The sequence below is a fragment of the Gallus gallus genome (assembly GCF_016699485.2).
Source record: "Gallus gallus isolate bGalGal1 chromosome 32 unlocalized genomic scaffold, bGalGal1.mat.broiler.GRCg7b 32_unloc1, whole genome shotgun sequence".
In the NCBI taxonomy this organism is placed as follows: domain Eukaryota; kingdom Metazoa; phylum Chordata; class Aves; order Galliformes; family Phasianidae; genus Gallus; species Gallus gallus.
In genome coordinates, this window is record NW_024095948.1 from 67586 (window position 1) to 90302 (window position 22717).

The 22717-nt window shown below is 54.2% G+C and overlaps 3 protein-coding genes and 1 long non-coding RNA gene across 16 annotated transcripts; 2 read left to right on the forward strand and 2 right to left on the reverse strand.

Moving 5' to 3' along the window:
- Positions 1–621: 621 nt before the first annotated feature.
- Positions 622–5875, reverse strand: LOC121108683. Of its 3 annotated transcripts, none has more exons than XR_005843351.2 (3): positions 5774–5875; positions 3839–3920; positions 622–2133 (listed from the first exon to the last, which is right to left on the reverse strand). It is a non-coding gene; the product is annotated as an uncharacterized LOC121108683 (long non-coding RNA). The 3 variants fall into 3 exon arrangements; XR_005843352.2 differs by having other exon boundaries at positions 622–2145; XR_005843350.2 differs by having other exon boundaries at positions 623–2122.
- Positions 5876–5973: 98 nt separating this feature from the next.
- Positions 5974–9960, forward strand: LOC112531409 (apical junction molecule-like). The gene is made up of 9 exons (XM_040656722.2): positions 5974–6580; positions 6742–6798; positions 6940–6996; positions 7135–7194; positions 7294–7358; positions 7555–7630; positions 7805–7851; positions 8030–8162; positions 9907–9960. The coding sequence occupies exons 1-9, from the start codon at positions 6509–6511 to the stop codon at positions 9958–9960; spliced, it is 621 nt and encodes a 206-aa protein (XP_040512656.1). The 5' UTR covers positions 5974–6508.
- On the reverse strand, positions 9521–19091 carry LOC112531388. 10 transcript variants are annotated; one of them, XM_046906011.1, is made up of 4 exons: positions 18990–19091; positions 17053–17134; positions 15091–15327; positions 9521–13798 (listed from the first exon to the last, which is right to left on the reverse strand). In XM_046906011.1, the coding sequence occupies exon 4, from the start codon at positions 13111–13113 to the stop codon at positions 11608–11610; it is 1506 nt and encodes a 501-aa protein (XP_046761967.1). In that variant the 5' UTR covers positions 13114–13798; positions 15091–15327; positions 17053–17134; positions 18990–19091; the 3' UTR covers positions 9521–11607. The 10 variants fall into 10 exon arrangements, with proteins under 10 accessions (XP_046761967.1, XP_040512668.1, XP_046761969.1 ...); XM_040656734.2 differs by having other exon boundaries at positions 9521–14167; XM_046906013.1 differs by having other exon boundaries at positions 9521–14413.
- Positions 19092–19112: 21 nt separating this feature from the next.
- On the forward strand, positions 19113–21861 carry LOC112531367 (apical junction molecule-like). Of its 2 annotated transcripts, XM_025146395.3 has the most exons (8): positions 19113–19794; positions 19956–20012; positions 20154–20210; positions 20349–20408; positions 20508–20572; positions 20769–20844; positions 21019–21065; positions 21244–21861. In XM_025146395.3, the coding sequence occupies exons 1-8, from the start codon at positions 19723–19725 to the stop codon at positions 21443–21445; spliced, it is 636 nt and encodes a 211-aa protein (XP_025002163.1). In that variant the 5' UTR covers positions 19113–19722; the 3' UTR covers positions 21446–21861. The 2 variants fall into 2 exon arrangements, with proteins under 2 accessions (XP_025002163.1, XP_040512681.1); XM_040656747.2 differs by having other exon boundaries at positions 19673–19794; positions 20154–20408.
- The last annotated feature ends 856 nt before the right edge of the window (positions 21862–22717 follow it).

Consider the following 22717-nt stretch of genomic DNA (forward strand, 5'->3'; position numbering starts at 1 on the left):
CCTTGTGCAGAGGCCCTGGCTTCTTGGATGTTGGTCAAGTCTGTTTTTCTCTTGCTGAGGTTCTCTTATCTAAACAGAATAGCCCTACAATATGCTTTCTAGTCCATCGTACTATCCCTATACTATCTGGAACATTTAAAAACTATTGCAGTTTTGCAAGCAAGAACTAATCACATAATTCAGCAGCTATACTTCTGAAATACGCTACTAACATATCCAGTATTTCTACCTTTTCACATCAGCTATTTCTAAGGACAAGTTACAAAATACAAATCCATTGTGCTCTACTTCTTCGGATCAATTCCCCATTTTCAGTATCTAATGCAGAAACAACATTCCATTCCTACGATTCCCCCCTTTTCTTCTTCTTACATTGTTGATTTCTGCAATTCTTTTATATGGTACAATCTTACAGATATCATCTTTGCTGTCTTCATTCCCCATCTCCTCTCACACCATCATTTTATCCGAATGTGGTGGTGGCTCCCTTGCTGTTTGCTTCAGTAGTGCTGTCTCAATCAGTTGTTGAACCAGCCCCTTCACACACAGGATAACACAGCAACCGATGGCCATCAGTGCTCCTTCTAGTTAAATGCATCAGGGATTCCAAGGAGTGGAGAGTTAAAATCATCGGCTTGGCCACATACTGCACAATGACTGAGACTGGCATACTTTGCAAAGCTTTTTGTTTTTTGTTTTTTTTTTTTTTTACATAGGCATTTGCATCAAAAGCCGCACTTATCAAATTTCTCACTATTACAAGAGCCCATATTTACTGTCTTTGGATTTGCAGTTTTAAAGGTCCAGCTGACTTCGATTCCCATTGTGTTCAAGGAATCTTATTGACCCTAGTCTAATGCATCCACAGCGCTTGTTCTTTAACTTTGACAGCTGTGTGGGACGTTAGCAGCACCTGGAACAGACCTTCCCAGCTTGGTTCCAGGGGTGGGTCTGAAAGAGATCTAATATATACACATAATCTCTTTGTAAAATATGATTTATCAAGCTGTCAAGGCCTTGGGCTCTTGTTCCTAGAACCAGTTTCTCTGTTTCCCAAAGCTATTTCTGCCCTGTTGGACAATCTTTACAATCAAGGGAGCTCCCTGGTTGGAGGATATTGTTGCACTAACCCCAAACCTTGGAATAATCTCCTGCAACAATACCTCGGCTACTTCTTTGGCTTTGCAGAGGGAATGCTTCTGGCCACCCTGGAAAGGTATTGGTTTCAACTAGCATATAACAAAACCCTCCTTTTTTCCTGGTAGTTCCAAACAAAAAACAATTTGCCATTGTTGCCCTGGAAGGTTCCCTTTCCTAATAGGCCCCACTTGTACCCTGTTCCTGGTACTAGATTGCGCAATTACTTTCTACTGTTTGTCCCCTCAGTATGTTTCAATAGGTTCCCTTAGAACCAACTTCCATAAAGTACTAAAGGGCACAACAGCGCGTCCATCTGGGTACGCACCCATCTGTCAGCTAGCTCTCTTCCCTTCTAAATCATTAATTAGATTCCCGTCCCCTCTAAAATGCTCCACAGGCTGACTCAGGTTCAGAGATTTGAAGTTTACCATCTGGAATTAAAGCCAGTTCTGCTATCTCTTTTCCTTCAACTGCCTGTTTTGCCACCTGATCCCTATCATATTTCCAGTTTCCTGGACACTGTCACCTTTCTGATGTCCATCACAGTGTATAACAGCCACGCTCTTTGGTAGATATACACCGTGCTCAATTTGTTTTCCCTGTGTGTGAGCACTCCTTGCTCTTTCCAGATGGTACCATAAGTGTGTGCCACCCCAAATGCATATTTAGCATCTGTCCATACGTTTAAGGCTATTTTAGACCTCTTAGTGGAAGTCCCTACAGGTAACGGTTGTACTCTGATTACCTGCTCAGTAGCAGTTACTGCATATCCTGCCTTACGGTTCCTTTGTCTCACTAAACTGCTTCTGTCGATGAATGCAGGAATCCTCAGCATCATCTGGTAGTTCCTTCTTTAGGTCTGGCCCACTGGCACAGACAGTCTCCATGCAGTCACACAGTGCCGGCTCGAAGGTAGCTCTGCGTTGGTGTCCTGGGAGCCCAGCAAATTGCTTCCTTCCTTCTCTTTGATCAGTTGAGCTTTCTGTTGAGAAACTTGATAACCATCTAAGCCAAGAAATGCATCAAACTCACAGTACACTGCACACAGTACACTGCACACAGTCCTCTGTGCTTACTGGGCACCCACATGCTGCAGTAAAGTTCCACCCTGGGATGGAGGAACCCATGTCTTGGGCTCACAAGCCGACTGGCTCTCACAAATCATTGGGCTGTTCTCACAACCCTGCGTAACACTGTCCAGGTTAACTGACGCTTTTCTCCCCATTCTGGGGGTCTCCTATTCAAAGGCAAATAACCTTAGGCTTCCTTTGGCCAAACCAGGCAGAAAAGGCATCCTTCAAATCCAGAAGGTAAACTCCACCTACTCCTTCCCTAACTTAGTTAATAAAGTGTATGGATTTGCCACTACAGACTGTATACATTCAACAATTCTATTCCTTGCCCTCAAATCTTGTACTAAACTATAGCACTTGCTCTCCAATTTTTCATCAGCAAGATTGGAGTACTGTATTTGGATTCACATTCAATTAGTAATCCAAAATCCAAAAGTTACCTAGTTTTTCTTTTATCCTTCTACAGTTGCATATCCTCAAAGGGCACTGCTTTACCCTGACTGAGCTAGCACTAGCTCTTGCTTTTAACTTAGGGCTGCAGTTTGTCTCTACCAGCCATCCCTGGTACCCACACTCCTAAGCATACTTTATTTAAGATTTCTGTAACTTCTGGGGGTACAACATTGTTTTTCCCAGTTTGTATTAAAGCCAGACTTACAGTTTTCCATCAGTTAATCTTGTTTGACCCTTAGCTCCAGTTTTATTGAATTTAATCTCTGCATCCATTTGTTCTAATAAGTCTTGCCAGGGTAACGGTTTTGGAGAACCTGGCATGTACAAGGATTTATGTATTCCTACTTATTTTCTCAGCCTATATTTAATTGATCCCAAAAGGTAAGCTTTTTCTTGTTGGGCAGTAGCTCCTACTACTGTTACAAAAACCATCTCCGGGTGGTAAGAGGCACCCGTACCCACCAGAAAATAAACCTCTTTATCCTTCTCCCCTAGCTGTAGTTTAAACAGCGGATCTGCTACGGAAAACTTCCCAGGTTCCCATCATCCAGCTTTTGTGATCAGAGATGGTTCCCTCTCACTCAGCTTGATAGGATTTCTCCACCAGTGTCCCATTTCCCTGCAGTTTGTGGGGCAGAGCCCTCCCTGGGCTCTTCCAGCCCCCCCCCTCCCCCCACCTGTTCTGAAGGGACCTCTGGGTCCTATGGCCCTGCTCTATTGCAGCAACAGTAGCAGCTGCTGTTGTTCTTCCCAATCTCCTCCCTATCTCTGTTCCTCAGGCAGTTCTTCCATACCACTCATCTCTCTTCAATCCTGACATCCCTGTTACACCTTGCTCACTCTCTGCCTTCCTCAGCCTTGTCTTTCCCAAACCTTTTTCACTTTCCAAACTCTCATCGTTACATGAACTACTAACATCATATTTCAGCATCATCTAGCACTGGGATTTCGGGTTTCCTAGATCTCTGCAGATGAAGGCTATTCTCATTTCCAGTGCCCCGTCCTCTCCACCCCCCCTTCACAAATAGCACTGTTTACAGCAGCAGTCTCCGGCCCTGGCTCCCTTTCTCATTCCAAGTTCTGCTCATGGGGGTCCCTTCAAAACCCACGAATCAAACACCCTCCAGTTCCCACAAACACCCAATACTTGGTCTCATGATTAGAATACTCACTTAGAAAAACTGGTCCCGCTACTTCATATCTCTTCCCAGTTTCTCATTTGATGTTCCCTCTGTCTCACCCACAACGTCTCTCCTGTGAGCCAAAATACAACCCAGGGAGTCATTTCTGGTATCTTCTTAGACACCCCTTGTCCCATAACAGCTTCTTAATAATACTTTCACACCACAAACAGTTCACAGTCACAAAGACAGTGACAATAACCAGGACAGTTTATCCTCAGGATCCTTCCTCTCTCCACCTCCCCACAGGACCCGACCTTTCTTCTGTACTCCTTTCCCACTCTTGCACAGCTGCCCACCTAATTGCACCTCCTTCTTCTCCAGTAAACAACATACCCATGAGAAACATCATTGCCATCCCTGAGAGGAAATTAGGCTCCACAAATTGATCTAACTGTTCTGCTCCTCTTACAGGATCCTCAGTTAAGGAATTCATTTCCTTTTGGAAATTCCTAACCTCTCTGCTAGTCAAAAGGGGGAGACCCCCTGGACACCCCAAGACCCCTCCAGGACATCTCCAGACCCTTCTGGATTAATCCAATGACCCTCTAGATCCACTTTGGGGACACCCTGGCCACCCCCAAGACCCTTCTGGGACACCTCTAGTTCCTTCTGGATGACTCCAGTGCTGGACAGGGGGGTTGTGGGGGGGAAGAAAAGGGTTAGTGGGGCTTCTATGGGGTGGAAGGAAAGTCGGGGTGGAGAGGAGGGTTGCGGGGAATCTAGGAGGGAAGGTGTGAATGGGACTTCTGTGGGGTGGAAAGGGGGTCTGGAGGTGGAGGGAGGCATGAAAGGGAGAAACTGAGGGGTTCTGGGGGGCTTCTATGGGGTGGAAAAGAGGTCTGGGGGCAAAGAGAGGGAGTTGTGGGGTGGAAAAAGAGGGGAAAGAGGCTTCTGTGGGTAGCAACGGGAGGACTGGGGGTGGTGTGGAGCATTGTGGAGGGGAACTTAGGGAGTTGGGGGGGGGGGCAATGGGGCTTCTGTAGGGCAGAAAGGGGAGTCTGGGAGCGGACAGGGGGGTTGTGTCTGGGGAAAAAGGGGTGAGTGGGGTCTCTATTCAGAGGAAAAGGGGTCTGGGGTTGGAGAGGGGGTGGCGAGGGGAAGCTGGGGGGTTGTGAGGGGCTTCTATGGGGTGGAAAGGGAGTCTGGGGGAGATCTTGGGGGGTTTTGGAGCGGGAAGGGAGGAATGGGGTCTCTAAGGTGTTGAAAGAGTGTCTGAAGTGGGAAAGGGGTGAACAGAGTCTCTAAGAGGCAGAAAGAGCATCTGGGGGAGGAGTGAGGGGTGGGACAGGAGAGTCAGAGGTTGTGGGGGGATTCTATTGGACAGAAAGGGGGTCTGGCTGGAGGGGACTGGGGGGCAAAATGGGGGACTGGATACCAGGGGACAGGGAGGAGGGCACGGGGTGGGGGGGGGGAGGGAGAGGGGGAGGTACAGGGGACTTTGGGAGTCAGAAAAAAGGGGTCAGGAGGTGGGGGGGAAGGGAGGACAGGAGGCCCTGTGGAGTAAAAGAGAGGGGAGTGGGGGGTGGGGCGGGGGACAGGGGACACCAGAGATCAGAAGAGTGGACTAGGGAGGGAACGGGGGGAGGGGAGGGGACGGACCCTGGGGATCAGAATGGGAAATGGGTGGACACGGAGGGAAGGCACTGAGGGGAAGGGGGGAAAAGGACTCAAGTGGTCAGAATGAGGGAACTAGAGGATGGGGACTGGGTGTAAACCTAGGGGACAGACGAAGGCCCTGGGGGGCCGTTGTGGGCGGCCCATGGCGGGGGGAGAGGGGGGACACAGGGCACCTCCTGCCCCCGGGCAGAGGCCCTGAGGACCACAAAGGCCCCACGGGGCCAACACAGAGCGAGCGGCACGCGGCCCCCCACCCTCTTAGCCCCGGCACATGAACCGACCCCCCCCCCCCCTCGGAACACCCACCTGTAGAAGCTGAGGCGGCGCCCGGAGCCGCCCCGCGGCGTTGGAGCACTGCGGAGCACAGCAGGACAACCTCGAGGCCGCCGCCTCACCCGGGCGCAAGGCGATGACGTCACAGCGTGGGACGGACGCGCCATGAGCAGCAACCAAAGAGGGACAGCCGCGCTGAAGCGCGGTTGTTATGGATACACAGCCACGCGTGCGCCGTCGTCACGCGGACGGCTGTACGCCGTGCCATGAATGAGGGCGCGCCGTCGCCGTCGCAACGCAGCTGAGTGACGTCCTGGCAGATAGAACAAACCAGGTGTGAGCACTGTCTTTCCAAAGTTACACTGAAGCCGTTGGAGGAAAGGTCGGACCTCAGGCCTTCCCGCGGCACCAACTACTGACGGCGGATTTGCTCACAGATCCTTCACAGCTGTTTCAAAGAACCATTCTGTGATTCTATGATCTTCCAGGACCCTTCCAACCCACACCATCCTGTGGTTCTATCATCTTCCAGGACTCTTCCAACACAAACCATTCTATGGTTCTGTGATCACTAAGGAACCTCCCAAGCCACGCCGTCCTGCAGTTCTATGATCTTCCAGGACCCTCCTGTGCGGGTGATGTCACAATGATGTGATGACCTCACAGAGGCCCTGGGGTGGGGCAGGGGCAGTGGGTCAGCGCTGAACCTGCCTGCCTCATTTTGCGGTTGGTTCTGGTCCAGCGAGGAGCTGTGCGAGTGGTGCAGCAATGCGGGCCCAGTTTGCCAGCGGGACATTAACAGATCTGCAGCGTGTGAATCTGCTGGAGGAGCTGCTGCAGGTGAGCTCTGGGTGCACAGACACAGAAGGGCCAGCGGGGCGAGCTGCCGGCTGGAGGGCACCCTGCCCATGGCATGGCAGCAGAGGGCCGGGCACCTCCGGCGGGATGCAAAGCTGTTGGCAGCACCTCGGTGCCAACGCCGCTCCTCTCCCCTCCCACAGGCTCATGAGCGCGCCGTGGAGAAGCGCAAGGCTGAGGCCAGGGAATCCTTGATGAAGGTGAGCAGATGTCCCCTCGTGTGGGTCTGCAGCTCCTCCATGGAGGAGGCAGGAGGGGAGTGTGGCATGGAGCTGCTGTCAGATGGAGCTTCGTGAGAGCGTCGGTGCCCTGATGGCCGCTCCCCTTCCCCTTTCCTGCAGGATGCCCAGCAAATACGGGCAGAAAGAACAGCTGCCAGAAAGGAGGATCTGGAGCAGGTAGGGTGGAGCGGGGGCTCGTCCTCAGAGCTCAGTGCACTCACAGCTTTGGCTCTGTGGGAGGACCTCGGTCCCCATCCCTCGGGTCCGTGGGGCCCAGCGCAGCCACCCCACATGGCACAGCCATTGTCTTTGCAGGAGAAGCAGTTCATTGCCCAGCTGGAAGATCAGCTGAAGGCTGAGACAGAGGAGATCGAGGTAGCGTGGAGGGGCGAGGGGATGGGGGCTGCCTGACCCCAGGTGGGGACCTGGAGGGCAACTGCAGCAGGCATGGGCACTCACGCTTTTGTCTGCCAGGTGCTGCGCCAGGAAAGACAGCGCCTGCAAGAGGAGCGGGAGGAGCTGGAGCTGGAGGGTGCCTGGTGAGTGGCTCTGGGCCTCTGCAGCACCTGGGGCAGCAACGAGACTGCAGTGCTGCTGGGCTTGGGGCTTGGGTTTCAGTTGGGCACATGGTGTGACAGAGCAGCCCGACCCCAGCCCGGGGGTGGGCACGCACTGCTGGGGAGCCCGCGTGCTGACAGAGGCCGGCACCCTCCAAGCAGGCCTTGTTCCCTACAGGCAGCAGCATCAGCTGGAGCTGGAGGCAGCCCACGTGCCTGGGGCTGTGCTGCCGGAGCTGGTGGAAGCAGAGCTGGTAAGGGGCAGAGCCCAGCGCACCCTCACCCTGTCCGACAAGGTTCTCCTCGGGGACAGGGCTCCCTGCAGCGCTGCAGCTGTGCTGCTGCGCTGCCGGGCTGCCACTGTCCTGCACGAGCCCCGGCTGTGCAGCAGGGCCTGACCAGTGCCCCTGCCCCATCTTCACCTACAGGAGAAGGCTGAGCGGGCGAGGAGACGTGGGCTCGCCTTCTGGATGAAGTAAGTATCCCCTCATTGCCCTGTGCCCAGCCGGCAGCAGCCGGGCTCCCGGCAGTGGGCTGATGGCCTGGACCCCGCTGCAGCCGGCGCGGCTCCCGGGTGTCCCCTTTGGCGCTGTGTGGGGCTGTGCTGCCGTGGGGTCGGAACGCCTCATTCCTGGCCCTCTTTTGCCCCCCAGGATGATCTGCCTCATCTTTGTCAGCCTCCAGCTGCTGCTCGTTACCGTGTTGGGCTGTGCAGTGCTGTACGCCCAGAACTATGACCAGGAGCTGTTGCTATCGGCTCCTGCTGCGAGTGCTGCCCCAGGCAATGTACGCTTCCCTGGCGTACTTTGCGAGCAGGAGCCTGCGTGTGGTCTGTGATGGGCTGCTGCCCATCTGACCGCCCCTCTCAGTCCCCCCTCCCAGCTCGGGGCTGCGCGGTGGGGCGCGGCGAGAGGGCTCTGTCCCCACGGAAGGGGCCTCTCCTGTGCTCCTGCCCCCAGGGGCGCAGAGGCACAGCTGTGGGGCAGTGCCAGCAGGCGGCTGAGTGCCACCACTTTGGACTTACAAATAAGTTGTACTGTCGTCGTGAGTCGTCAGCTGAACACCACCACCTCCGACGACCCATCAGGCTGAAGATCTGCACCTGACACCAGGACGTGGCTTCTTGGATTCTTTGAGTCTTCGTAGCACCCATTTCCTACAGCTGGTTACCTCGAAGGCTTATGAATTGTAATTAGCCCATTAGGCAACGTTACCTCCAATGGGCTGTTGTCAGTTGTTAAGAACGCTGTCAATAAATGGATGTGTACTATTCCTCTGAGTTTGGATGACTCCATTGCGGCAGTGACCCTTTGCTGACCAGGGGAGGCGTGACTCGGGAGATGGAAAAAGAGACGTAGATTGATATGTATACGTCATAAAATATTTTACAAACGGGCAACAAACCCGAAAACGAGTGGGTCGTCGGACCTCGTTTTTGTGAAAGGAATGCATCAGCGTCTGGAAAAGACCAGCAAGGACTGATAGGGGTGAATAGAGACCAATAGGAATCAGTAGAAACCAATTGGAATGCACCCCTGTGTGCCCCGGGGCCAGTGCTGGCCACTCAGGGTGGGGCTGTGTCTTTAGACACAGCTTGAACTCCGGGGACTGGTTCCAGCCTGTCAGGCTGTGGCTTCAGGCCCTGGGGTCAGTGCTGGCCTCTCTAGCTGGGGCTGAGGCTTTAGGTCCCTGGGGGTGGCCAGGAGGGAGAGGGAGGGGATTGTCCCGCTCTACTCGGCTCTTGTGAGGCCCCATGTGGAGCACTGCGTCCAGGCCTGGGGCCCCCAGCACAGGAAGGATGTGGAGTTCTTGGAGGAGGTCCAGAGGAGGGCCACTAAGATGGCCAGAGGGCTGGAGCACCTCTCCTGTGAGGAAAAGGTTGAGGGAACTGGGCTTGTTCAGCTTGAGAAGAGAAGGCTCCGCAGAGACCTCATGGTGTCCTTCCTGTACTTGAAGGGAGCGTATAAACAGGAGGGGGAAGGGTTGTTTACAAGGGTGGACAGTGATGGAACAAGGGGGAACGGTTGTAAACAGAGACAGGGGAGGTTTACGTTAGATATGAGGAGGAAGTTTTTCACCCAGGGGGTGATGACGCACTGGAACAGGTTGCCCAAGTAGGCTGTGGATGCCCCATCCCTGGAGGCATTCAAGGCCAGGCTGGATGTGGCTCTGGGCAGCCTGGTCTGGCGGTTGGCAACCCTGCCCACAGCAGGGGGTTGAAACTGGATGATCATTGTGGTCCTTTTCAACCCAGGCCATTCTATGATCCTCTGATATGATTCTAGGACTGCTTCCAGCCTTTTGGGCTGTGACTTCAGGCCCTTGGGCCGATGCCGGCCTTGCTGAGTGGGGCTTCGGGCCCCAGGGCATGTGCTGGCCCTTTGGGCTGTAGCTTTAGGCCTCGGGGCTGATGCCAGCCTGTCAGGCTGTGGATGTGCCTTCAGGCCCCAGGGCCAGTTCTGGCCTCTTGGGCTGTGGCTTTAGGCCCTGGTGCCGGTGCCAGGCTCCCTGTCTGTGTTTGTGGCTTTAGGCCCTGGAGCTGGTGCCAGCCTCCCAGGCCGTGACTCTGGCTTTTAGCCCCTAGGCCAGTACCGGCCTGTCTGGCTCTGGCTGTGGCTTTAGGGCTCTCTGTCCCTGGTGCCGGCGTCTCAGGCTGGGGATGAGGCTTCAGGCAGCGGCACGGTGCAGGCCCTCCTGCCTGTGGCTTCAGGCCCCGGGTCGGTTTAGGCATCTCGGGCTGTGGCTTCAGGCCCCGGGTCGGTTTAGGCATCTCGGGCTGTGGCTTCAGGCCCTGGGGCCGGTGCTGGCCTCTCTAGCAGTGGCTTCAGGCCCCAGGGCATGTGCTGGCCCTTTGGGCTGTGGCTGTAGGCTGCAGGGCCAGTGCTGCCCTATGTGGCTGTGGCTTTAGGCCCCAGGGCTGGTGCCAGACTCACTGGATGTGTCTGTGGCTTTAGGCCCTGGAGCTGGTGCTGGCCTCTCAATGCCATGAGTCTGGCTTTCTGCCCCCGGGCTGTGCTGGCCTCTCTGCCTCTGGCTGTGGCTGTAGGCCCAGGGCTGGTGCTGACCTCTCAGGCTGAGGATGAGTCTTCAGGATGCAGTGCCAGTGCAGGCCTGCCTGCCTGCGGCTTCAGGCCCCGGGGTCTGTTTAGGCATCTCTGGCTGTGGCTTTAGGCGCTGGGGTCGGTGCTGGCCTCTCTTGTGGTGGCTTTAGACCACAGGGACCTCATGCCTCTCTGGCTGAGGCTTTAGTCCCCGGGGGCTTTAGTCCCCGGTGGCTTTAGTCCCCGGGGCTGTGCTGGCCACTCAGGCGGTGCCTTTAGGCCCTAGAGCTTGTGCCGGCCTAGAACAACGTGCATTTGAAAATGGCTCATGGAAGGAAATGAAAGCAAGAGAGCACTGAGCTCTTCTGTGTGTTTCTTGGATTGGGATAGAGACAGGAGAGCGTGCTCAGCCTCCCTCGTGTGGTTGCTTGTATCCAGCAACACCAGTCGCAGCTGAGAACATCGTCACATCTTTATTAGGCACTCCTCCGACTGTCTCTTTTTGTCTCTGTTTTCTGGAATGCAGGCATTTCTCTTTGTGGCCCACAAACTCTTTGTGCCAGGATAACCAAGTATGAATTCTCACTGCTCTTTACCCTGCTCAAGAGAAGGTGGCTGTACTGTGAGGGCAGGTGGGGGCAGGGACGAGGGTCAGGAGCAAGGGCAGAGTGCTTTCTTTGTTACTCAATGGAAGGGCTGTGTTTTTCAGGTGGATTTGTCGTGGTGCTTCTTACAAGGACTGACTAACAGTGGGATGAGATGTGCCCTGAAGGGGGTGTGCTTGCCACGTTGGAAATAGGCAAATACAAATAATTTATCAGGACGGTATCTCTGATAAAGCAGATTCTATGCACAACTGCAATGGCAGGCCTCCTGCAAGCAGGAGAGCACACAGAAAACAGCCTTCCATTTTTACTCCCTGTTATCGACGCTTACCTCTTTCTCCCCTCATTGGTTCCTCATTGGCTGAGTACTTCAGGTTCACAATCTTCCCGATGCTCAGCTAAACGTACGGATACTGGATCAACATAACTTGTTGCTAGCTAAGCACATGTCACTCATTAGTTAACGTGTGCTCACGTGTGCTCATTCAACACTCAGTCACTGTTTCTGGGCATCTGCTTGCCCTTGGATAGAGACAAGCTTGGCAGGAGGATAGAGGGGAGTATCTTCATGCCTGCCTGTTGCACCTACCCACGGATGTGTCCGACATTCCCACAGCGAAAGCACTTCATGCGGGGGTTGCCGCGCGGGTGGGGGCCAGTGGAGACGGTAGCTTGGAGGGGCGCAAGGGCTGCTAACACCTGGGTCTGAGCTGACCTTGATTGTTCCTGCAATGCTCTGGCCTGCTCCCGTAACCCATCCCCAATCTTCTGCAGGGCATTCACTAGGAAAGCCTGGGTCCCCGAGGGGACCGTAGCGGCCTTTTCCAGTAGCTCCGGGATCGACCAATCCCCAGGCAGGGTATTGACAAGGGACCGAGTATTCGAGTTCCCATTCTGAAGCACACACTGCTTAAGCAATGCCCCCTGCATGTACTCTGGTACGCTAGCCTTTTTAATCGCATCCATAACCTTATCCACAAAATCACCCAACGGCTCTTCCCGCCCCTGTCGTATCCCCATGTAAATAGGTGTACCTCCAGGAGCCTTTATCTTGTCCATAGCCCGTCTGGCTACAGCCATTATTTCTCGGGAAACATCAGGTCCCGAAATTGCCTGTGCCTCTATCCGAGTCCATGCCCCGAGACCCATCAACTGTTCTATTGTTATGCCTGCCAGAGGGTCTCCCGGACCCCTCTGCACTGCTGCCGATATTGCAGCTTCCTGCTGCCAGTGTGCGTTAAACAATATTAGTTGATGGGGGGTGTAAATTAATCTAGCTATGCCTCTAATATCGGCCGGGAGTAGTATATGCGCACTGAATAAATATTCCATCATCTGTCTAGCCGGCTCACTGGTTACCCCATATGTCCCCACTGTAGCCCGTAGTTGGGACAGCATTTTCCAATCTAAAGTTCGAATTTCTGCTTGTAACCCGCCCTGCTGCGTGGGAGTATAGACAACTGGGAACACAAGATTTTCAGTCACTGCCTGCACAAGCTCATTATCTCCGTCCTCCATCCCATGTTTTGCTAACGTGGTCCACAACTCCCGTCTCTCCCTGGCTATAGCCTCCGCAAGGTCAGACTCGGCACCGGGAACCGACCCGGAACCATCTAATGCTGATGGCCCTAAAACCCGACGCGGGGGTGCCTCCACAGGCTCTGCGGTTGACTGAGCCTGCACTCCATTTGCGGATGCGGGGGGAGCAGCGGGTAGCATAACCATGCGAAAGGAGGGGGGGTTTGGAGTGTTATCCCAGATCAACCCATAATCTTTGTTCTTTTCTTGAGCTGCCTGCGCTCCCTGCGCAGCCCTCTTCTCCGCCTGACCCATCAACAACTCGTTATGCACTGCCTTCCACAACTTACTCATCCTTTTTGCTACCTTGTCATCTTCCAACACCAACTCCCAAAGCTTATCCCCATACCGTCGCCACTCATCTAGCGTGTGTACCGAGTGAGGGTCAGCGAAAAACCCGTGTGATACTGCATGACTCAGCAGGGCAGGAAGCTCCTTCTCTAAGTCTACCCCCCGGAATTGCCTCTTTCTCAGAAAGGCAGTGAATAAATCATATGCTGCTTGCCTGTCCATCCTTACCTACGTCAGCGCTGTTGCAGCCCCCCAAGCTTCGGCAGCACGTATCGGTCGAGCCCACCGCTGTGGTCGCCCAAGGCACGGAGTCCAATATTTCACTCTTTCGCCGTCCGTCTAGCTGCGGGACCCGAACCCAACGCAGTCTCCGTTCGTGGCAGCCAAAGTTCCCCGGTCTGTATCACGTCGGGGTCACCATTTGTCGGAAAATAACCGCGGGAGACGAGTCTCAAGCTGTCATGATCAACAGGTCTCATTTATTAGGCACATTGGTATTGTATTTATACAGTAGGTAATGAGCTTATACATATTGCAAAAGCATAGCTCAGGATTGGCGGATTATGCATTACTTCATCTTGACCTTTGTGGTTAGCCTTGCGGTTACTGTTTCTTCATTGCTGTAGATATGCATCCTGTTTTCCATCTACCCGAGTAGCCGTCCTTGCCTCTAGTTACATACTTTCTTTTATTGTTTCACGAGTGGCATTCCATCGTGGCCCTTGTCACGTAGCCACTCTGTGTACAGGCTCTCCACAATTCCCCATCTCCTCTCACACCATCATTTTATCCAAATGTGGTGGTGGCTCCCTTGCTGTTTGCTTCAATAGTGCTGTCTCGATCAGTTGTTGAACCAGCCCCTTCACACACAGGATAACACAGCAACCGATGGCCATCAGTGCTCCTTCTAGTTAAATGCATCAGGGATTCCAAGGAGTGGAGAGTTAAAATCATCGGCTTGGCCACATACTGCACAATGACTGAGACTGGCATACTTTGCAAAGCTTTTGGGTTTTTGTTTTTTACATAAGCATTTGCATCAAAAGCCGCACTTATCAAATTTCTCACTATTACAAGAGCCCATATTTACTGTCTTTGGATTTGCAGTTTTAAAGGTCCAGCTGACTTCGATTCCCATTGTGTTCAAGGAATCTTACTGACCCTAGTCTAATGCATCCACAGCGCTTGTTCTTTAACTTTGACAGCTGTGTGGGACGTTAGCAGCACCTGGAACAGACCTTCCCAGCTTGGTTCCAGGGGTGGGTCTGAAAGAGATCTAATATATACACATAATCTCTTTGTAAAATATGATTTATCAAGCTGTCAAGGCCTTGGGCTCTTGTTCCTAGAACCAGTTTCTCTGTTTCCCAAAGCTATTTCTGCCCTGTTGGACAATCTTTACAATCAAGGGAGCTCCCTGGTTGGAGGATATTGTTGCGCTAACCCCAAACCTTGGAATAATCTCCTGCAACAATACCTCGGCTACTTCTTTGGCTTTGCAGAGGGAATGCTTCTGGCCACCCTGGAAAGGTATTGGTTTCAACTAGCATATAACAAAACCCTCCTTTTTTCCTGGTAGTTCCAAACAAAAAACAATTTGCCATTGTTGCCCTGGAAGGTTCCCTTTCCTAATAGGCCCCACTTGTACCCTGTTCCTGGTACTAGATTGCGCAATTACTTTCTACTGTTTGTCCCCTCAGTATGTTTCAATATGTTCCCTTAGAACCAACTTCCATAAAGTACTAAAGGGCACAACAGCGTGTCCATCTGGGTACGCACCCATCTGTCAGCTAGCTCTCTTCCCTTCTAAATCATTAATTAGATTCCCGTCCCCTCTAAAATGCTCCACAGGCTGACTCAGGTTCAGAGATTTGAAGTTTACCATCTGGAATTAAAGCCAGTTCTGCTATCTCTTTTCCTTCAACTGCCTGTTTTGCCACCTGATCCCTATCATATTTCCAGTTTCCTGGACAGTGTCACCTTTCTGATGTCCATCACAGTGTATAACAGCCACGCTCTTTGGTAGATATACACCGTGCTCAATTTGTTTTCCCTGTGTGTGAGCACTCCTTGCTCTTTCCAGATGGTACCATAAGTGTGTGCCACCCCAAATGCATATTTAGCATCTGTCCATACGTTTAAGGCTATTTTAGACCTCTTAGTGGAAGTCCCTACAGGTAACGGTTGTACTCTGATTACCTGCTCAGTAGCAGTTACTGCATATCCTGCCTTACGGTTCCTTTGTCTCACTAAACTGCTTCTGTCGATGAATGCAGGAATCCTCAGCATCATCTGGTAGTTCCTTCTTTAGGTCTGGCCCACTGGCACAGACAGTCTCCATGCAGTCACACAGTGCCGGCTCGAAGGTAGCTCTGCGTTGGTGTCCTGGGAGCCCAGCAAATTGCTTCCTTCCTTCTCTTTGATCAGTTGAGCTTTCTGTTGAGAAACTTGATAACCATCTAAGCCAAGAAATGCATCAAACTCACAGTACACTGCACACAGTACACTGCACACAGTCCTCTGTGCTTACTGGGCACCCACATGCTGCAGTAAAGTTCCACCCTGGGATGGAGGAACCCATGTCTTGGGCTCACAAGCCGACTGGCTCTCACAAATCATTGGGCTGTTCTCACAACCCTGCGTAACACTGTCCAGGTTAACTGACGCTTTTCTCCCCATTCTGGGGGTCTCCTATTCAAAGGCAAATAACCTTAGGCTTCCTTTGGCCAAACCAGGCAGAAAAGGCATCCTTCAAATCCAGAAGGTAAACTCCACCTACTCCTTCCCTAACTTAGTTAATAAAGTGTATGGATTTGCCACTACAGACTGTATACATTCAACAATTCTATTCCTTGCCCTCAAATCTTGTACTAAACTATAGCACTTGCTCTCCAATTTTTCATCAGCAAGATTGGAGTACTGTATTTGGATTCACATTCAATTAGTAATCCAAAATCCAAAAGTTACCTAGTTTTTCTTTTATCCTTCTACAGTTGCATATCCTCAAAGGGCACTGCTTTACCCTGACTGAGCTAGCACTAGCTCTTGCTTTTAACTTAGGGCTGCAGTTTGTCTCTACCAGCCATCCCTGGTACCCACACTCCTAAGCATACTTTATTTAAGATTTCTGTAACTTCTGGGGGTACAACATGGTTTTTCTCAGTTTGTATTAAAGCCAGACTTACAATTTGCCATCAGTTAATCTTGTTTGACCCTTAGCTCCAGTTTTATTGAATTTAATCTCTGCATCCATTTGTTCTAATAAGTCTTGCCAGGGTAACGGTTTTGGAGAACCTGGCATGTACAAGGATTTATGTATTCCTACTTATTTTCTCAGCCTATATTTAATTGATCCCAAAAGGTAAGCTTTTTCTTGTTGGGCAGTAGCTCCTACTACTGTTACAAAAACCATCTACGGGTGGTAAGAGGCACCCGTACCCACCAGAAAATAAACCTCTTTATCCTTCTCCCCTAGCTGTAGTTTAAACAGCGGATCTGCTACGGAAAACTTCCCAGGTTCCCATCATCCAGCTTCTGTGATCAGAGATGGTTCCCTCGTTCCCTCTCACTCAGCTTGATAGGATTTCTCCACCAGTGTCCCATTTCCCCGCAGTTTGTGGGGCAGAGCCCTCCCTGGGCTCTTCCAGCCCCCCCCCCTCCCCCCACCTCTTCCTGAAGGGACCTCTGGGTCCTATGGCCCTGCTCTATTGCAGCAACAGTAGCAGCTGCTGTTGTTCTTCCCAATCTCCTCCCTATCTCTGTTCCTCAGGCAGTTCTTCCCTACCACTCATCTCTCTTCAATCCTGACATCCCTGTTACACCTTGCTCATCTCTGCCTTCCTCAGCCTTGTCTTTCCCAAACCTTTTTCACTTTCCAAACTCTCATCGTTACATGAACTACTAACATCATATTTCAGCATCATCTAGCACTGGGATTTCGGGTTTCCTAGATCTCTGCAGATGAAGGCTATTCTCATTTCCAGTGCCCCGTCCTCTCCACCCCCCCTTCACAAATAGCACTGTTTACAGCAGCAGTCTCCGGCCCTGGCTCCCTTTCTCATTCCAAGTTCTGCTCATGGGGGTCCCTTCAAAACCCACGAATCAAACACCCTCCAGTTCCCACAAACACCCAATACTTGGTCTCATGATTAGAATACTCACTTAGAAAAACTGGTCCCGCTACTTCATATCTCTTCCCAGTTTCTCATTTGATGTTCCCTCTGTCTCACCCACAACGTCTCTCCTGTGAGCCAAAATACAACCCAGGGAGTCATTTCTGGTATCTTCTTAGACACCCCTTGTCCCATAACAGCTTCTTAATAATACTTTCACACCACAAACAGTTAACAGTCACAAAGACAGTGACAATAACCAGGACAGTTTATCCTCAGGATCCTTCCTCTCTCCACCTCCCCACAGGACCCGACCTTTCTTCTGTACTCCTTTCCCACTCTTGCACAGCTGCCCACCGAATTGCACCTCCTTCTTCTCCAGTAAACAACATACCCATGAGAAACATCATTGCCATCCCTGAGAGGAAATTAGGCTCCACAAATTGATCTAACTGTTCTGCTCCTCTTACAGGATCCTCAGTTAAGGAATTCATTTCCTTTTGGAAATTCCTAACCTCTCTGCTAGTCAAAAGGGGGAGACCCCCTGGACACCCCAAGACCCCTCCAGGACATCTCCAGACCCTTCTGGATTAATCCAATGACCCTCTAGATCCACTTGGGGACACCCTGGCCACCCCAGGACCCTTCTGGGACACCTCTAGTTCCTTCTGGATGACTCCAGTGCTGGACAGGGGGGTTGTGGGGGGGAAGAAAAGGGTTAGTGGGGCTTCCATGGGGTGGAAGGAAAGTCGGGGTGGAGAGGAGGGTTGCGGGGAATCTAGGAGGGAAGGTGTGAATGGGACTTCTGTGGGGTGGAAAGGGGGTCTGGAGGTGGAGGGAGGCGTGAAAGGGAGAAACTGAGGGGTTCTGGGGGGCTTCTATGGGGTGGAAAAGAGGTCTGGGGGCAAAGAGAGGGAGTTGTGGGGTGGAAAAAGAGGGAAAAGAGGCTTCTGTGGGTACAACGGGGGACTGGGGGTGGTGTGGAGCATTGTGGAGGGGAACTTAGGGAGTTGAGGGGGGGGGGGCAATGGGGCTTCTGTAGGGCAGAAAGGGGAGTCTGGGAGCGGACAGGGGGGTTGTGTCTGGGGAAAAAAGGGTGAGTGGGGTCTCTATTCAGAGGAAAAGGGGCCTGGGGGTGGAGAGGGGGTGGCAGGGGGAAGCTGGGGGGTTGTGAGGGGCTTCTATGGGGTGGAAAGGGAGTCTGGGGGAGATCTTGGGGGGTTTTGGAGCGGGAAGGGAGGAATGGGGTCTCTAAGGTGTTGAAAGAGTGTCTGAAGTGGGAAAGGGGTGAACAGAGTCTCTAAGAGGCAGAAAGAGCATCTGGGGGAGGAGTGAGGGGTGGGACAGGAGAGTCAGAGGTTGTGGGGGGATTCTATTGGACAGAAAGGGGGTCTGGCTGGAGGGGACTGGGGGGCAAAATGGGGGACTGGATACCAGGGGACAGGGAGGAGGGCACGGGGTGGGGGGGGGAGGGAGAGGGGGAGGTACAGGGGACTTTGGGAGTCAGAAAAAAGGGGTCAGGAGGTGGGGGGGAAGGGAGGACAGGAGGCCCTGTGGAGTAAAATAGAGGGGAGTGGGGGGTGGGGCGGGGGACAGGGGACACCAGAGATCAGAATAGTGGACTAGGGAGGGAACGGGGGGAGGGGAGGGGACGGACCCTGGGGATCAGAATGGGAAATGGGTGGACACGGAGGGAAGGCACTGAGGGGAAGGGGGGAAAAGGACTCAAGTGGTCAGAATGAGGGAACTAGAGGATGGGGACTGGGTGTAAACCTAGGGGACAGACAAAGGCCCTGGGGGGCCGTTGTGGGCGGCCCATGGCGGGGGGAGAGGGGGGACACAGGGCACCTCCTGCCCCCGGGCAGAGGCCCTGAGGACCACAAAGGCCCCACGGGGCCAACACAGAGCGAGCGGCACGCGGCCCCCCACCCTCTTAGCCCCGGCACATGAACCGACCCCCCCCCCCCCCCGCCCAAAAACACCCACCTGTAGAAGCTGAGGCGGCGCCCGGAGCCGCCCCGCGGCGTTGGAGCACTGCGGAGCACAGCAGGACAACCTCGAGGCCGCCGCCTCACCCGGGCGCAAGGCGATGACGTCACAGCGTGGGACGACGCGCCATGGCAGCATCCAAAGGGGACAGCCGCGCTGAAGCGCGGCTGTTATGGATACACAGCCACGCGTGCGCCGTCGTCACGCGGACGGCTGTACGCCGTGCCATGAATGAGGGCGCGCCGTCGCCGTCGCAACGCAGCTGAGTGACGTCCTGGCAGATAGAACAAACCAGGTGTGAGCACTGTCTTTCCAAAGTTACACTGAAGCCGTTGGAGGAAAGGTCGGACCTCAGGCCTTCCCGCGGCACCAACTACTGACGGCGGATTTGCTCACAGATCCTTCACAGCTGTTTCAAAGAACCATTCTGTGATTCTATGATCTTCCAGGACCCTTCCAAGCCACACCATCCTGTGGTTCTATCATCTTCCAGGACTCTTCCAACACAAAGCCATTCTATGGTTCTGTGATCACTAAGGAACCTCCCAAGCCACGCCGTCCTGCAGTTCTATGATCTTCCAGGACCCTCCTGTGCGGGTGATGTCACAATGATGTGATGACCTCACAGAGGCCCTGGGGTGGGGCAGGGGCAGTGGGTCAGCGCTGAACCTGCCTGCCTCATTTTGCGGTTGGTTCTGGTCCAGCGAGGAGCTGTGCGAGTGGTGCAGCAATGCGGGCCCAGTTTGCCAGCGGGACATTAACAGATCTGCAGCGTGTGAATCTGCTGGAGGAGCTGCTGCAGGTGAGCTCTGGGTGCACAGACACAGAAGGGCCAGCGGGGCGAGCTGCCGGCTGGAGGGCACCCTGCCCATGGCATGGCAGCAGAGGGCCGGGCACCTCCGGCGGGATGCAAAGCTGTTGGCAGCACCTCGGTGCCAACGCCGCTCCTCTCCCCTCCCACAGGCTCATGAGCGCGCCGTGGAGAAGCGCAAGGCTGAGGCCAGGGAATCCTTGATGAAGGTGAGCAGATGTCCCCTCGTGTGGGTCTGCAGCTCCTCCATGGAGGAGGCAGGAGGGGAGTGTGGCATGGAGCTGCTGTCAGATGGAGCTTCGTGAGAGCGTCGGTGCCCTGATGGCCGCTCCCCTTCCCCTTTCCTGCAGGATGCCCAGCAAATACGGGCAGAAAGAACAGCTGCCAGGAAGGAGGATCTGGAGCAGGTAGGGTGGAGCTGGGGCTCGTCCTCAGAGCTCAGTGCACTCACAGCTTTGGCTCTGTGGGAGGACCTTGGTCCCCATCCCTCGGGTCCGTGGGGCCCAGCGCAGCCACCCCACATGGCACAGCCATTGTCTTTGCAGGAGAAGCAGTTCATTGCCCAGCTGGAAGATCAGCTGAAGGCTGAGACAGAGGAGATCGAGGTAGCGTGGAGGGGCGAGGGGATGGGGGCTGCCTGACCCCAGGTGGGGACCTGGAGGGCAACTGCAGCAGGCATGGGCACTCACGCTTTTGTCTGCCAGGTGCTGCGCCAGGAAAGACAGCGCCTGCAAGAGGAGCGGGAGGAGCTGGAGCTGGAGGGTGCCTGGTGAGTGGCTCTGGGCCTCTGCAGCACCTGGGGCAGCAACGAGACTGCAGTGCTGCTGGGCTTGGGGCTTGGGTTTCAGTTGGGCACATGGTGTGACAGAGCAGCCCGACCCCAGCCCGGGGGTGGGCACGCACTGCTGGGGAGCCCGCGTGCTGACAGAGGCCGGCACCCTCCAAGCAGGCCTTGTTCCCTACAGGCAGCAGCATCAGCTGGAGCTGGAGGCAGCCCACGTGCCTGGGGCTGTGCTGCCGGAGCTGGTGGAAGCAGAGCTGGTAAGGGGCAGAGCCCAGCGCACCCTCACCCTGTCCGACAAGGTTCTCCTCGGGGACAGGGCTCCCTGCAGCGCTGCAGCTGTGCTGCTGCGCTGCCGGGCTGCCACTGTCCTGCACGAGCCCCGGCTGTGCAGCAGGGCCTGACCAGTGCCCCTGCCCCATCTTCACCTACAGGAGAAGGCTGAGCGGGCGAGGAGACGTGGGCTCGCCTTCTGGATGAAGTAAGTATCCCCTCATTGCCCTGTGCCCAGCCGGCAGCAGCCGGGCTCCCGGCAGTGGGCTGATGGCCTGGACCCCGCTGCAGCCGGCGCGGCTCCCGGGTGTCCCCTTTGGCGCTGTGTGGGGCTGTGCTGCCGTGGGGTCGGAACGCCTCATTCCTGGCCCTCTTTTGCCCCCCAGGATGATCTGCCTCATCTTTGTCAGCCTCCAGCTGCTGCTCGTTACCGTGTTGGGCTGTGCAGTGCTGTACGCCCAGAACTATGACCAGGAGCTGTTGTATCGGCTCCTGCTGCGAGTGCTGCCCCAGGCAATGTACGCTTCCCTGGCGTACTTTGCGAGCAGGAGCCTGCGTGTGGTCTGTGATGGGCTGCTGCCCATCTGACCGCCCCTCTCAGTCCCCCCTCCCAGCTCGGGGCTGCGCGGTGGGGCGCGGCGAGAGGGCTCTGTCCCCACGGAAGGGGCCTCTCCTGTGCTCCTGCCCCCAGGGGCGCAGAGGCACAGCTGTGGGGCAGTGCCAGCAGGCGGCTGAGTGCCACCACTTTGGACTTACAAATAAGTTGTACTGTCGTCGTGAGTCGTCAGCTGAACACCACCACCTCCGACGACCCATCAGGCTGAAGATCTGCACCTGACACCAGGACGTGGCTTCTTGGATTCTTTGAGTCTTCGTAGCACCCATTTCCTACAGCTGGTTACCTCGAAGGCTTATGAATTGTAATTAGCCCATTAGGCAATGTTACCTCCAATGGGCTGTTGTCAGTTGTTAAGAACGCTGTCAATAAATGGATGTGTACTATTCCTCTGAGTTTGGATGACTCCATTGCGGCAGTGACCCTTTGCTGACCAGGGGAGGCGTGACTCGGGAGATGGAAAAAGAGACGTAGATTGATATGTATACGTCATAAAATATTTTACAAACGGGCAACAAACCCGAAAACGAGTGGGTCGTCGGACCTCGTTTTTGTGAAAGGAATGCATCAGCGTCTGGAAAAGACCAGCAAGGACTGATAGGGGTGAATAGAGACCAATAGGAATCAGTAGAAACCAATTGGAATGCACCCCTGTGTGCCCCGGGGCCAGTGCTGGCCACTCAGGGTGGGGCTGTGTCTTTAGACACAGCTTGAACTCCGGGGACTGGTTCCAGCCTGTCAGGCTGTGGCTTCAGGCCCTGGGGTCAGTGCTGGCCTCTCTAGCTGGGGCTGAGGCTTTAGGTCCCTGGGGGTGGCCAGGAGGGAGAGGGAGGGGATTGTCCCGCTCTACTCGGCTCTTGTGAGGCCCCATGTGGAGCACTGCGTCCAGGCCTGGGGCCCCCAGCACAGGAAGGATGTGGAGTTCTTGGAGGAGGTCCAGAGGAGGGCCACTAAGATGGCCAGAGGGCTGGAGCACCTCTCCTGTGAGGAAAAGGTTGAGGGAACTGGGCTTGTTCAGCTTGAGAAGAGAAGGCTCCGCAGAGACCTCATGGTGTCCTTCCTGTACTTGAAGGGAGCGTATAAACAGGAGGGGGAAGGGTTGTTTACAAGGGTGGACAGTGATGGAACAAGGGGGAACGGTTGTAAACAGAGACAGGGGAGGTTTACGTTAGATATGAGGAGGAAGTTTTTCACCCAGGGGGTGATGACGCACTGGAACAGGTTGCCCAAGTAGGCTGTGGATG

Coding starts and splice junctions, on each gene's coding strand:
- LOC112531367 (XM_040656747.2), top strand. CDS start 19,723: ATGCGGGCCCAGTTTGCCAGCGGGACATTAACAGATCTGCAGCGTGTG. Junction 20,573..20,768: donor CTGGAGCTGGAGGGTGCCTG/GTGAGTGGCTCT, acceptor TGTTCCCTACAG/GCAGCAGCATCAGCTGGAGC. Junction 20,845..21,018: donor AGCTGGTGGAAGCAGAGCTG/GTAAGGGGCAGA, acceptor CTTCACCTACAG/GAGAAGGCTGAGCGGGCGAG.
- LOC112531409 (XM_040656722.2), top strand. CDS start 6,509: ATGCGGGCCCAGTTTGCCAGCGGGACATTAACAGATCTGCAGCGTGTG. Junction 7,631..7,804: donor AGCTGGTGGAAGCAGAGCTG/GTAAGGGGCAGA, acceptor CTTCACCTACAG/GAGAAGGCTGAGCGGGCGAG. Junction 8,163..9,906: donor CGAGTGCTGCCCCAGGCAAT/GTACGCTTCCCT, acceptor TTGTGGCTTTAG/GCCCTGGAGCTGGTGCCAGC.
- LOC112531388 (XM_040656737.2), bottom strand. CDS start 13,113: ATGGACAGGCAAGCAGCATATGATTTATTCACTGCCTTTCTGAGAAAG.